The 15,755-nt window shown below is 42.6% G+C and overlaps 1 protein-coding gene across 2 annotated transcripts in view; it reads right to left on the reverse strand.

The window, feature by feature from the left end:
- The window catches only part of tenm4 (teneurin transmembrane protein 4), a 286,524-nt gene that overhangs the window by 108,338 nt on the left and 162,431 nt on the right, over positions 1-15,755 (reverse strand). For both annotated transcript variants that reach the window (XM_083772809.1, XM_083772808.1), the window contains 3 exons: positions 10,747-10,848; positions 9,562-9,756; positions 6,098-6,298 (listed from right to left, as the gene is read on the reverse strand). In XM_083772809.1, the coding sequence (XP_083628935.1) occupies positions 6,098-6,298; positions 9,562-9,756; positions 10,747-10,848 (498 nt within the window). The remainder of the gene's footprint in view (positions 1-6,097; positions 6,299-9,561; positions 9,757-10,746; positions 10,849-15,755) is intronic.

Consider the following 15,755-nt stretch of genomic DNA (forward strand, 5'->3'; position numbering starts at 1 on the left):
ACATGGCTGCGCATTCGCTGTTGTGTACGGCGCTCCGCGCTTGATGGCCTTCTGCCCCGTGCTGTGGGCACAGCGGGGAGGGTTAACAAAAATGACTCTGGGCACGGGACGCCATTATCCTATTTTGATTTCTGCTCGCCGTGCAACGCAGGGAGGAGGTATAGCCACTAGATCAGGCAACTCAGAGTAGTGCAATTTCACTAAACAGAGACACAGACGTGCCGCTGATTCATACTTGCTCGACACTCAACATATCACGTCGTGACACAATAGTTTCTTTCAGCTGCGAAATCCATTATTTCGTCGAGCGAATCAGCCAGGCCTTGAGTGGCGGCGTGGCGCTGAAGCTCGGCTGGCACTATTGAAGGAGCGTCTGAAAAGACCTCCGTGACAGCAGTCTGAGATAGGGCCTGCCGTCGAAGCTGCCTGGTGAACTCCAGGGAGACAGAATGACAAGGAGATGGAAGCGCCGCTTGGAAAGTAAACGGCGGCAGATTACTTATGAATCGTTACCTCTTTATTGAAGTGCACTGTTAGAAAAAAGGCTTAGCATGAGGCAGTAAGTGAACAATAGCAGCCATGCATTCCTGTCTTGTTAGCCAAACCCATTTCAAAACGGAACCATTGGGGAACGAAAGTGGAGGTAAAGTCTATTAATAAGTCAATTACTGCCTTTGCAGGGCCTGGTTTGTCCATGCTGCAAATAAAATTGACCTTTCAGGCCCAACTATAACATGACATTACCCCCTTCTTTCCCTTGTAGAAAAACAAGTCCTCATCCCTCTCTTTGCTAATTACAGAGTAAGGCTCAGTTAAATTATGCAAATAGGTCCTCATTTGTACATGTAACCATACATTTAGAGGCATCTTTAAAGGGTTTCATTAAGCGCCGCTTCGGGTCGCTCATTCGTGCGTGCACAAACACGATGCTGCCATTCATTAAGCATATGTAAACGTAATGCTGTGGAGGTAGTTACTGTGATAAAGGTCCAGCAATCAATCAATCAATCAATCAAGTTCATCAGCAGTGGAGGGACAATGTATTTTCGTGTTTTGTCCACAAGTTCTTCTACAGACATACGAACAGTTTCACACACAAAAGGCCAACGTAAATGGATGTTGTAGTAGGAATCCGGATCAAGGATTTCACAATTTTGCCTCGATTACAATTATATTATATATACAAAAAAAGACAAAAAGAAAATAGCAGATCTACAAGCTCGCAATGACACGTATAATACAGTATAATACAGGGTAAAGTGGTTAATCATACTATTTGTTGATATATAAGGGGGAAAAAACTGAAAAAAAACGGATTCATGATTATTTGATGACCGATTACGGTAAATTGGATATTACTACTAAATATTGATATTGCAAGGCAGCTACATTGCAAACTAGAAAAAGTGCCCCTCGGGGCACAGGTCTCCACCAGGATAGGAGCGTTGATAGCAGCCTAGTTGGAATATGCATGCAGTTTCACAGTTGGAAGTCAATCTTAGCCAATCAGGATGGAATATGAGAAATCAAACAGACCCGTCTTGTTCACGTGAAGACGTGAAAAAATCTGAAGCAGTAATTAAAATAAATGTTATGTTATGTTACTTTAAACGTATTAAGTTGGCCTCCTGATGGCGCTATAAAGGGCAGATGTTAAAAATGCTGGGCAAAGGTTTTTCCTTGGCATCTAGGGAGTGTGAATACAAAGTTTTGCATTGATCGGTGCAGTTATAGGTAAAGACACAAATAGGCCAGTTATAGCGCCACCATGAGGCTGATTTGAATATGTTCAAGTGGTATTTCTTCCTTGGCCTAGTGGGAATGTGCATGCAAAAGTTCACGGAAATCACACGATTTGTTCTAGATTTGCTGCATTTTGTCCAATAGTAGGCCTCCTGGTAGCGCTATAGGTTCTGCTCTGGCATCCAGGGAGAGTGTGTGCAGAGTTTGGCTGCGATCAAGCCAATGGTGCCAGAGATTAGCTGTCCACAGACGGACACAAGGACGGACGTGCAACACATACTCTCTCCCCATGCCTTCATCCCCATGATAGCCCTTATAATCTACTCTAAAGGACCTTGTAAACAAACCTCCCTCAGGGTGCAAGAATGGCCAAAACTGCGACAAGAATACCACAAATAAGAGACCATGAAACAATGTGCGTTGAGGGTGTTTTATAGCTGTGAGAAGCCTTGTAACTCGGAGCACAGGTCACACAGGGGCAAAGCCGCTGGCGGCGTATACGTTTTTTTCCGGGGAGGTGGAAATTTCAGGAGAGCAATGAAAAGACAGATGCTGAAAGTTTTCTGTCTTTCCCCAACCCCCCTCCCCCTTCCCTCGCCTAGTTTCTGAGGTTATGGGCTGCCGGCTGTAATACCCTACCACATAATGTAGTGCCATATTGGACCACAAAAAAACTTTACAATGAACGGGATAAAAGAGGATAAAGACCCAATTTATCATCACTTACAGAGCAACTTCCATGCAGGAGGAGCTCAAAGTAACTACCCATTTCCATGAAAATCCCCAGGATTACCTAATAGGTCAGCATGTCTGCTCAGAATATAAAGGACACACTGCAGCCCCACTCACTGCTTAACTACAAATCCTACTTCAGGAATACTGCATGCGTACCAACACAAAAGATATTGTCTAAAGGACAGCAGTGGATAGAGGATTTCACTATATTGGCCCATATAAAGCCTTGAGCAAGATAGCTTTCTCCCTGCTCACCCATTCTGACCCTGTGCTCACGTCGACATTGACAACAACAAGACACACAAAGCCACCAGCAGTCATTCATTTCCAGTGCTGGAAAGTAACTAAGTACCATTTTGAGTACTTACTTGAAAATGTCCAATTACCAGTACTTTTACTCCACTACATCTCAGAGGCAAATTATGTAGATTACTCCACTACATTTATAGTATGTGAAAACCTTAGCTACTAGTTACTTTGTAGATTTTGATTATTATTACAAAACATACAACCACTTCAGCCCTCTATACATTTCGGTCATTTGAAAATATATCCGATCTACAGTACAAGCTCATGTAAGCTTGCAGATCGACTAAAATAGACTTTTAGCCGGACTTTTACTTGTAACAGAGTATACCCATATTGCAGCACTGATATTTTTACTGAGGTAAAACATTTGAGTACTTTTCCCACCACTGTATGCAAGCAATGCACACAAAGTGGCAGGCGTAGGTGACAGTGACACAGCATTTGGCAACATAAGCTGTTCTGATAATGTTCTGCTGCTGTGAGAACTGAGTCACTCTGGATAAGTGTCAGATACATGACTAGACAATGTTTCCGCTGACGTCTTCATCTTAGTAAAAATATTGATCTGTGTCAGATACATGACTAGACAAGCCTCACATAGCGATACTAATATCACTGCGTAGATATTAGTCTCGTCCCTCTCAGTGTTGAAAAAAAATAACTAAGTCAACAGTAGTGGGGGCAGGGCAGGTTGTGGCCTCCTGGTGGCGCTATAATAAGCCAATGTGAAAAGGGTGCTATTTCTTCTTACGCCTTGGATGGCAATTGGATGATTTGAGGCATTTTGTTCCAAAAATGTGTTTTGCAAATATCCACCTGTTGGTGGCGCTATAACAGGCCAATGTGAAAAGGGTGGGATATATTCCTCAGCCTAGTAGGAACGTCTGTGAAATATTTCACGTAAATTGCACCCTGCGTTCATGATTTGAGGCTTTTTGTTCAAAACCAATTCTGCAAACTTTGAAAGCCAATGTTAGCCAATCAGGATGGAATAGGAAATATCGGACAGATCTGTCTTGAGCACATGACTATAGAGATACTGCGTAACGATTTGCAGGATATTTGGACAAAATATGGAGGAGTAATATAAAACATTGTTTTTACAAAAGTCGGCCTCCTGGTTTAAAATAAAATAAAATAAAATAAAATATACAGAAGCTTTTCCAGGTTCCCAATGGGATTTATTAAATGGGGAGACAGGAAAGATGGAAATACTTTTCCTTTCACATATTGATCAAGCACACCAACCAAGCATTGACATGTTTTGACGTGCTCCTACAGTATGTGCCTACTAAACACGTGCAGCGATTTCCTTTGACGAAGCACGAGAGACAACACCGACTAACTTCCAGCTTTGTTTTGGAGTGCCAACTTCACAGCACCTCAATGCGCTTAGAGGTAAAAAAAGAAAGAAACAAACAAACAAAAAGCATATTAGCTTGCATGAGACCGTGCCTCAGACAATATTTTTGCTTTACTTTTCTTCTTACTGCTACAGCTGCTGACTAACAATGTGTAATCTCTCTTGGCTCAGCCAAGAGAGATTCAGACAGGGATAAAGTGACCAGACGTCCCACCAGTCCCGGTTTGGCTGGAATAGTCCCATGTTGGCCGAATTAGTCCCATTTTAAAGCAGGGTCTCCCAAAACTCACCAATGAGTCCCGACAAATACCAACTTGTGCTCTGATTGGCCGATCGACGCCACTAAAAATATACAATCCCTGATTGGATTGGCCGATCAGCGATGCCACCAAAAATATACAATGCCTGAGGGGCGAGGGGACTACCAAAGATTCACAATCCCAGATTGGCCGAGGCAGTCACCGACATACGCAGCCGAAAACAGTACTTGCAACGCTCTGCTCGTGCAAGTAACAATAACACTTTGTTTTGAGTGCCTACATGTTCTGTTGAAAAGGTGTAAAATAATTGTCCCCCATCCCGGTGAAAATAAATAAAAGCAAAGAAATTGACAAAAGTAGCGAAAAAGCAGATCTACGGAGTCGCATCGACATTGATAAAAAAAACATAACAAGACCAGGGCAAACAACTATGTGGTTTTTGATCACAGGCTGTGGAGCTATAATTGATCATTGATGTGAATAATTGGCACTTTTATGTGCAGCATTTTTCCTCTCTGCATAATCACAATTGTTTATTTCTGCAGAAGGCCATGCAATTACCAAAGTGTCAATGAATCAAGCAGTTAAATAAGTTTTGTTTTGAGAAAGGGGGGTTGGGGGGTGGCAATCAAAGAACTATCAGGGAGATCAATGTGATTGGATTGCTTGAATGAAGGAGACTTTTTTTGTTTTAGGGCATCGAGGTGGAGAGATCCACCATTAGATTTATAGTACTAGTGCATCTAGCAGACGTAGAGAGAAAATACTTTATAGCATCTATATCTATATATACATCTATATATATATACAGTGTCTACACCAAGGAGCCCCATGACACATGTGCCATACATGCTGCATCAATATCTCTAGCTGGGACCATTACATCAAGAATTAAATCATTTCATCATTTTTATCTATGTACCGTAAAATATTAATTCAAATGTAGAAATGTGACCCTGACTCCTCAAAACACTTTGGATTCTATTGCATCATGGGTCCAAAATGAGAAACATTGAGCAGCATTATTATTGAATACATTATGTCTGCATTGAAATATTCTGTTAATTAAAAAATACAGCACTGTTCTCTTACAAGAGAGATGGAGTGCAGTGATTGTTGTACTTTTTCCTGTGTGTCCATGTGTCTATGGAGTTAACAATACTCTAATAGACCCTCTAATAATATTCAAATATGTCTTCCCTGCGTATTTTTGGTTTCTTCCTGAAAGCCTTGAGTCAAAAGGCCCAATCGAAATATACCTAACCCTAACCTCTCCCCATTATCATACAATAATAATAATAATAACAGTTGTGGGAGAGGCTTAACCCATTCCGTGCTATCCAAGAGAGATCTTGTGGAAAGATATTAATTCCATCTGAGCCATCCACGAGAAACACGATGATTAAAAAACATTAAAAAATATTTATTTACCGGTACCTTTTTTTTGCCTCCGTTAGCTTCCGCCGCTAGCATCCATAGGCTTCCCATTGTAGTAACAATGCCGTATAACAAATAGTGAATATGTAAGCTCACAACACGTTGCTTCATGATGAGTTGTAAGCTATGTTCGCTATTTGGGATTTTATTTTTTATGTTTTCAAAATATTTGAAAGCATGGATCCCTTCATCCCATCCCCTCCCCAGCAAATCAAACCCAGGTCGCGTTTCATCCGAGTGCAGGACTAACCTGTGGAGCAGTCGTGGCCGGTCCAGTTGGGATCACAGCTGCAGGTGCCGGTGTCTGCCAGGAAGGCTCCGTGCCCAGAACACTGGTCCATGCACGAGGACCGGGGACTGTCACATCCGGCTCCACCCCAGCCTACAAAGCAGTGGCACTCTCCCCGGACGCACACCCCTCGGCCAGAGCACGTCGGGTCCAGGCAGTCCACTACAAAAAGACAACAAAAAAAACACATTCAAAGACACAGCTTCAGGTAAACAGAGAGGGACTGCGTTTTATCACTTTCCAGAGGCCATTGCCATTGGCTACCCTGCGGTTTAAGCCGGCTAAGCACACGCCCGACATGTGCCAGCCCAACATGTAAGCGGATGAAATGGTCTTTTTCTTTTCTTTTCTGGGGGAGAGGGGGTCTGAATGTGCCAACCTGCCATGGTGGGTACTGCCCACGCTCGTCCTGGCTGACACACTCCTAACATCCTTGTAATGAGATTTTCCTCCCACAAGACGGGAGGACGCCCTTCTAACAAGGAGCATGTTGCTCTAAATTGGGTGTGTGTTCCTTCTTCGAAGCCACACTAACCAGAGCCCACCTCCACAGAATGTTAACCACAAAGGACAGCTAGGGAAGAGGGGCCACAGTCTGGGAAGGCCTGAGGCTAACAGAGAAGGCTGTTAGACTTCTCTGTTAAACAGCACGCTCCCCCACCCGTTTGCATCCTCTTAGGACAGTGGTTGAAAAGCTTTTTAATTTCAAGGCCGCCCCGTTTGATGTGCATTGATTAGGTCACAAACCCCCATTTGATACAATGTCTTCATTGATAATCCTTAGTGTTATTTTAACTCTAGAGAGCATGGAAGCAATTGGTTCCATCTGTACTCTCTCAGAGTTGTCCATTTTGTATCAAGTATCAATCATTTCCCCCCACAAGGAAACATTGAGAAACATTTGTTCTCAACATGAGGTCCGGTGGTCCTTGAGGGTGTTCCCGGGGGTCCTCAGCTAAATGGTCAATAGTTATGGAAAATTATGGGTCTGTAAAACCAGTCCATTTGCATTTGTCCCAAAAAAACCAAATCGTATCAAATGGGTCTATGGCCTAATGCACATCAAACTGGGGACCCTTGAAATTAAAAGGTTGAGAAGCAGGGTGTTAGAACAGTTAGAAGATCACTGTGGCTAACATAACGACGCCATTGATCTCCCACCACTGTATCTATAGTTTTCCAATTAACACTGAAAGATGCATAATTTCAATTTATATGCAAATGCAAAGTGAATGGCTGTTGGCTATGCGATCGGCTCCCATGACACGTTGTTAAATAAGTGCATAGAGAGAGAAAGAGTGTGTGTGCGTGTGAGTGTGAGTGTGAGTGTGTGAGTGCGTGCGTGCGTGCATCCATGCAGGTGTAATTGTATTGCTACTGTATACTTGTGAGGGCCAAATGTCCCCCACAAGTATAGTAGAATTTGAGAAAATATTTGGGGAGTTAGGCTTGCAATTAGGAACCTTAAAACGTAGCTGATTTACAAGCTACTAAAGCTACAAGGAGACTAAGGCCTAAGACTTGCAGTTCAGGCTTAGAAATTGCATTCATATTGTCATCTGGAAACGTTAATGTCCTCAGATGCATATTAATGTGTGTTTGTGTGTGTGTGTGTGTGTGTGTGTGTGTGTGTGTGGTGAGGTGTGTGTCATGTGGGTTGGGGGGCGGTCAAAAGGAATAAAATACGGTCATCCCACTCAAACAATACCTACCCGGTACACACAGATGGCAAATGGGGCGCCAGGAAAGCGATAATGTCTAGCCACTGGGAGCCACAGGGCCAAGCCATGGCAGCTCGCCTTTACCATGACATAAATGGGTATAAGGGGGCCTTACGTAGTGAGACAAACAAGATCCCTCGCTTCTTAGCAGATGGTTTGGGCAACGAGGCACAAAGATCATAGGCTAACTGACAAGGCACTCTCTCCTGGCAATTAATCATAGCGTCTGAAGGTCGCAGGGAAGAAAGGTAGAGATGTTAAAGGGCCCTGGTCCGCATTCCCCATCCGTATGGCCAACCACTGCCCACCAAAATAGAATGGGGGCCTATGGATGTCACAAACCCCCATTTATCAAAATCCTCATGGCCATTCTTCATCTTGAAATGAGAGCCTTCAAGAGCTGACAAACACAATGGCTTCTTCAATCTTATCTGGCGCAGCAGCCTTATCCCACATCGCTAATGTGCAGAGCTGTTAATGGATTGAAATCAGGCTTGGTCTCGGCACGACTCCACCTCATTGAATTTCACACGATGAATGGGTTTGTTTTTCGTGTGATTAATCTAAATGCTATGAATCCGCCATGCATCCGTAGCGTGGGTAGGAGGGAAATTAAGGAAGGTGGGCGCGTGATGTTTTTAGGGGAAGATAGCCTAGAGCTGGGAAATTAACCGAAAATATATCGAAACCGATATCTAGAAACAATAAAGCAACTTAACCTTGCTCATGTAGTTAATCGAATAATCCCCCTTTTATTAGCCTCGGGCACCCATGGGTTTTTGTTTACCCTTTTATCAATGAATCAACACGAAAAAATGTGAATAGATATTTTTTCATCAACTAAATGCATTAGTCTTATTAACGACTTAACCCTGCATCTAGAAAATGAATGTGACGTCACCCCGTTGAAAATAATAGCAAAAACGTCTCAAGGTGGCGCCACAGTTGCTGTTTCCACTGCGTTAGGTCTTTATGTTGCCATGTTTATTATTGTTGTTTTGCGCTTGATATTTTAGTTTCTATTTTTGGTACTGAGTGTACAGCACTTTGGTTCAAGCACTTTGGTGCTTTATAAATAAAGTGGATTGGATTGGAACTCCATTGCTAAATTATACTTTGCTGTACAATGGCGTCGTACACAAATTGACAATCTAAGTTCATGGGATTTCACTATTTAATTTATTCAAGGTGAAAGTTGAAAATAATCGTGTTGTTGATTTGAAGTCATAATAGCCCAACCCTACCAGAGCCCTGACGTCTTCCTAATGTTCACATTACTGTTTAACCACATGAAGGATGTGCAGTATATGACTGAAACGGAAATAGTAGCCTACAATAAGGTACCCTTCAAATCTATTGAAATGAAGACTTGGTGAGCTGCTGCCATTATTTCACATTAAACATAATATTGCTTTAAGTGAAAACAAGGATAAGTAACACAATTTGGAAAATTACAATTTAGAGAAAATATTTAACTACAATATACAGTCAAATGATGAGATCTGTTGTATGTGTTGTGAGAGACTGAATGATTGGAATTATGCATTTATATAATTTTATATTTATTTGCACCAAGTGAACAGTTTTTCAACCCAATACCAATGCAATCCCATCATAACGTGTTAAAAATCATCATAAATCATCATACATCATGCAGGCTTCAGTCATAGACTCTAAAAACCCAAGGAATCAGCGGGTCATCACCTTCTTCGCAATTTTCGCCTTTGTATCCAGGGTTGCAGATGCATGTGCCCACGATGCAGGTTCCATGGCCGCTGCATGTGACGTCGATGCACTGGTTGGTGGCGACGTCGCACTCGGAGCCCTTCCAGCCACTGTGGCACATGCAGCGGCCTTTGAGGTACTGGCCGTTCCCGCTGCACAGCACCGGACAGGAGGCTTCGGAAAGAGCAGACAGCATCACACACACATCCACTCAGGGGTCATCAATATGTCTGTGCACGGACAAATGTATGATGTATCCATGGCAAAGACTTGGTCTTGTCCGTGTCTTTTCTCCTTTTATTTTTATCATGACACCCAATTAATGAAGGCCAAGTCTCCAGGTTTTCTTCAGAAAATGTATGACAATTATTGGCACTATGGCATATTAGGAGTCCAACTACAGTAGTACTAGTGGTTCTCAAATGTTTCATTTGCAAGGAGCCCCTTAACTCTGAGAATGTACAGATTGAACACTGAGTTACAGATGTGTTATGGCCATTCAGGGCTAGCTCTTTATGTGTTTCTGGTATTATTGTCCACTGGCACATTTCTATTTTTACAAAAATCCACCACAAGCCAGCATGGCGATGAAGCCTTACATCCACTTGAATGGCCTCACAACACTAGCTGTTAACCCATTAAGGCCTGAGGCACCTACTAAATGTCTTTAACAGTTTTCTGAAAAACCTGTTTCTAAATCAGTGGTGCTCAGACTTTTCATGTCAAGGACCTGCCAAAATGTATTTGGCCGCCGGTTTTGACGTGGTGTTTGCACATGCACTATTCAATCAGGATTGGGTGACACCCCCAGCCACGTTTATACAATGTTTTCTGGATCATTGTTCTCAATTTTACCCTGATTACATAATTAGCCATATAGGTTGTTGTTGTACTCTTCTTTACACAAGATTGCCTGACATTTTGTCAAAATATATTGGACCTATAATTAACTGAAACACATTAAATGTGTTCACATACTGACATGTGCAATTAGACAAATCTAATTGAACTGAAAATGACATTGTAGAGTTGTGCGTGTACAAAATGTCTGTCGTGCCTCGTCGATGCTCGTTGGCGTTCTAATTACACTGTGGGCTGACTCACTTGCATGAATCACAGACAGAGGGATGGAGATGCACTGTGGGAGAAATTGGCTCGACTCACCGCGTCCACAGTCTGGCCCTCTGAAGCCTAGAAAGCAGTGGCACGTCCCTGCCACACAATCGCCGTTCCCAAAACAGTTACTGGGGCAGTCGTCTATGGAATCTGAAAAAGAAACAAAACAGTTACTGGGGCAGTTGTCTGTGTAATCTGAAAGAGAGAGCAAACCTGCTTTACAGACTTTGCACTTAGTCGCACACCGGTGTCACACAAATAAACAGGTGATCTAAAAGCTTGTTGTTCTGCAACACATTGTGAGCTCGCATCATTTAGGATGCGTGAAAGCTGGCATACCCCAGCGTAATGTGTTTTGAAAATTTTGGAAAAGTAAACAATTTCCTCCCACGTGTTTGTTCTCAGAATTGCTTTTCATCCCTGTATGCTAATGACACTGACAGGAACAGACTGCAGTCTTTTTCAACGTTAGAATTGCTCTGTGAAACATTCACTCAATTGCCACTGTGTGTGTGTGTGTGTGTGTGTGTGTGTGTGTGTGTGTGTGTGTGTGTGTGTGCGTGTGCGTGTGTGTGCATGCGTGCGTGCGTGCGTGCGAGCGTGTGTACGGTATGGGTGTGTACGGTATGGGTGTGTGTGTGTGTGTGTGGTGACAGCTTGCTGAACCGCTCTGATGTTCCCTCTGACTGTCAAAAAAAATAAAAACAAAAGCCATCAAGACGAACCCAAACGCCAGACTCCTGTGTCACATTATGCATGTTGCAGCACAAAGGCATTCTGACCTATATAAACCTAAAAAAAAGTTCTATGGCTAATAATGTGTACATGGGCCCAGGCCGTAGCGTAACGGTCTGGGCACCGGACTGGTGATCCAGTCGCGGTGTGCCGCGGGTTCGACTCCCGGACCCGACACGGCCTTTACCGCATGTCATCCCCCCATCTCTCTCCCGTTTCCTGTCAGCCTACTTTCTATCCCTTACAAAATCAATAAAGGCGTAAGCCGCAAAAAAAAAAAAAAATGTGTACATGAATAAATAAATAAACAGCACTGTTAAAGTACAAAATAATGGGATTTTCTGTTGGAGGCACAAACACCGAAACACATGTTGAACACTACATTTTTGGACAGGGTTTCCAAGAACTATAATACACAGTACACACTGTATACATTATTTTACACTTGCCAAGTATAGACAGAACAGCTGAAACTGCTTTTCTCTGCAGTGATGCATGTTGAGGTGAAACACTTTCATGCCGAGTCATCCTGGCAGAACGTGAACGCTAGGTTCGGTAGGTCACCACTATTGAGCTTCAGACGAACATGCCTAGGTGGACGTGCTCTGCCGAAGTCCACTATTGCATCATTTTAGTCTGCATGGTCCACAGTGAAGTCAACTTAATGTATGCTACATCTGGACTATGAAATCGTTGCTGTTGGGTGGAACCTTTACTTTTCACGATTCAAATAAAAAAACAGCAAAAGTAGCAGATCTACAAGATCAAAAACCACCTTTGAGCCGTGCTTTGAGCCGTGTTTCAAGCTTGTTGAGCTGCTATACTTTTGATGCCTTTGCCTGATGCTGTAGTATGATCAAGTAGGGCTTGAAAAAACATAATACGTTAAAATAACGTCTTTAGGCTGCAACTATCGGTTATTTTCTTAGTGGTTATTCTATCGATTATTCATCGAAGCAGGTTTGTGTAATAATTTGTATATTTTTCATATATATGCGAATTGACGCAAACGTATTCTAATGGATAGTATGATTAACTTATTTAATCATTTCAATTATTGTTTTATAAGTCACAATTTTCCTATTGATGACAACATGCTACACTAGTACTTTCCCATACTGTTTCCCAAAGATTTGCCATACAGCCTAACAGTCTAGTGGGTTGTACTGTAACGATCTAATGATATTCCTTTGTTATACCCCCCATTACACCATGCCTTTTCATACACGCACACAACCCCCTAAACATTGTCATCACATTCTGCAGACAGACATCTGCATCAGGCATGCCTCCTGGCAAAGTCTACTGAGAACACCTTCCTAGTTGGCATTACATCTCAGAGTGGAGTGTTGGTGCCAAGATGCATTTATGCTATACTGACTCTCTCTTCAAATTAACGTTCTCCCAGCACAACAGAGCCACAAGCAGCCACAACATGTGCATCATTCTCCGCCCATATCATGTAGTGAACAATGTCACTGTGTCGAAACTGATAAACGGATTTACGCATCTTCTTCATACAACCAATTATCACTCCTAGTTAGCTTGTATTGCATGAAACAAGGCCGAGCTCTTCGAATCCCAAACACGCACGAGGTCTCTGAATTAAACAAAAGGAAAAAAAATCCCTCTCGCCCACTGCCTGCAGGCGACAGAAGGAGCATCAAGCTCTGAGGCAGAAGTTATGGAACAAAGAAGTCGTTGTCCCCCTGCAGAGGGTTGGAAATGTGAGCCGCGACTGGAGCTTCCCTTTACCCTGGAGAGTCAATCATCACCGAGGGCGCAACAGCAAGAGGGGCATGAGAAGAGAGACAACCGCACACACACACACACACACACACACACACACACACACACACACACACACGCACACGCACACGCACACGCACGCACGCACGCAAAGGAAAGAGAGAGCAACCTGCAGTGAATTAGGGGAGTGGAGGAAAGAGACAAACAGTGTGAATGAGAGAGAGAGGAAAATAATGCAATGCGAGAGGGAGAGAGAGACACAGAGAAGGGAACAGTGGGCATGCGGGTGGATTTGTGATAGTTATGTTTTAGTGAGGGCAAGTAGCTCACACTGTACTGTCCTGGCAGGACGTTTGTTATGTCTTATGTTAAGTGTTAGGCCCGATTCATACTTCATTGCACGACAATAGCAGACGAAGCTCATAATGCAATGCAACCATGGTGCGTTGTGAGCTTGTAGGCCTGTGATTTTCGACAGCACCATGCAGAGGAGCACGAAGAGGTCACAAATTATGACTTGGTCACATTTGGGTTAATTATTCCTATTAGCCCTTACCCGCTGTGAAATACTTGCCGCGGGGGGTACTGCACCCTGGGTGCGTTTTCGCATTTTTAATTCACAAATAAATTCATTATTAATTTATAATTTAAATTAATAATAATAATAATAATAATTTAACAAGTTAAATTGGAAAAAGGGCTTTGTTAAGACCTCCATGTTATTATGGTTAATGCCTGTGTGAAAAGTGGGAGTGATTGGTGCAGGCAGTGAGGATATAGTATTATTGCGAACGCAGTGAGCCACTTACTATGACAGCAGGGGCTGAGTGTCTGTGTGTGTGTGTGTCACGCTGTGTGGTGTCACGCTGTTACACCACCGGCCCGCCACCAGAGGGCGCAGCTGTGGCACGCACGCACGCACGCACACACACACACACACACACACACAGGGCGCAGCTGTAGCACACACACACACAACCACACACACACGAGCTGCGTTCGCTTCACGCGTTTGCGCGTCTTACTTGTATATATATATATATATATATATATATCTCTACATGCTGTCACAGCCATGATGTGCATAGCTTGTAGGCCTATGTCTCTATTTTGTTAAGTAACTTTGTCATGACAGCGTGGCAGTGGTAGGCTATACTAAGGGAGGGAGGGAGGGAGATATTATGCAGACACATCACTTCATTTGTTTGCACCTGCCTTTCAGATCGGAATGGAACTGCAAGCATAATAATATAGGCTGTCAATCCATGCGTAATTGCCAAAATCATCTGACCCGACTCTACGATTTCGCTTGCTATCATTTGACTGGATGACAATAGAAAGGTGTATGATACAGCGAATGAAAGCAAACTTCTCAAGGATTATGAAGAGTTTTACATTTTAAAAAAACGGTTGAGAAATCACCGAATCATGGGCGTTTCAAATCTCAATTTTTTTATGTGAGAATACAGCTACATCCCGACACTCAGGACATATATTGCTGTACGCATGCATGCACTGTTGCACACACCCTCTTTATTTGTTTCTATTGAAAAACAACAGTAAAATACAATTTATGTAAAAAAAGTGATATTTAATGTTTTTAAACATTTTATTGAAACATTTAAAAACACAAATCTGTCATGGGGGTCACTAGCCCAAAATATCTTTGGATTATGGTTCTTAGTCCTTAGTAGTCGCTTATAATAAACAGACATGGCAACACTGCAGAGCAGCGCACAGATCGCTCTTGTGTAAAATCAAACATTACTTTTTGCATTTAAGAGGTGGTCAGACCCAGGTGTAATCGGTATGCCCTGATTCTTTTTAGGTTAAGGGGCTTAATAGCAAATTGCGCAAAGCGAATATATAATTAAGATATGGACACTCCCCCAATGCTAAAATATGCAGGAACATCATATATGTGTGCGTTCAGGCCACGGTTTGAGCAAATTCTGTAATACCACATGGTCAAAATCTCACCCTATGTGTGTTTGTGTGTGCATCTGTGAGTAATTTGAGTATAGGTGTTTATGTGGTGTTACTGTTAGTATTATTGTGTTGGTATCATTTTAAATTTCCTTTTAAATTTCCATTTATTCATTGATTTATAGATAAATCAATTAATAAATAAAATAAAAGGAAATGTAGTCCGATGAGGCGTTCGGGATTATTGGGCAAACTCTGACTGCAATCTGTCAGGCCACTAGCCTGGCCTTGGATAACAAATGGATAGTGAGTATCAGTGAAAGCAAGGGCAATAGAGAGAGAGACATGATAGAGAAGATGGGAGTCGGTTTGAACCCGGGTCCACGTTGTTCACAAGAAGCATAGGACTGTGTACTAAATGGCTGAGTCACCAGGCACTCTATAACAAAAAAAATAAAAAAATAAAAAGGAGTTTCACATGTCGTCTCTGTCGGGTGGAAACAGAATGCGTTTCGAGCTTGCAGATCCACTACTTTTGATGTTTTTGTGTGACACTGTAGTATGATCAAGTGAGGCATTCATTTACAGAAAAAAACACAAAATGTTTGAATATAGAGATAAGAGGTTTCTGCCCGACAGCAACAATA

Source organism: Protomyctophum parallelum (assembly GCF_964188405.1).
Source record: "Protomyctophum parallelum genome assembly, chromosome: 9".
Taxonomy (NCBI): domain Eukaryota; kingdom Metazoa; phylum Chordata; class Actinopteri; order Myctophiformes; family Myctophidae; genus Protomyctophum; species Protomyctophum parallelum.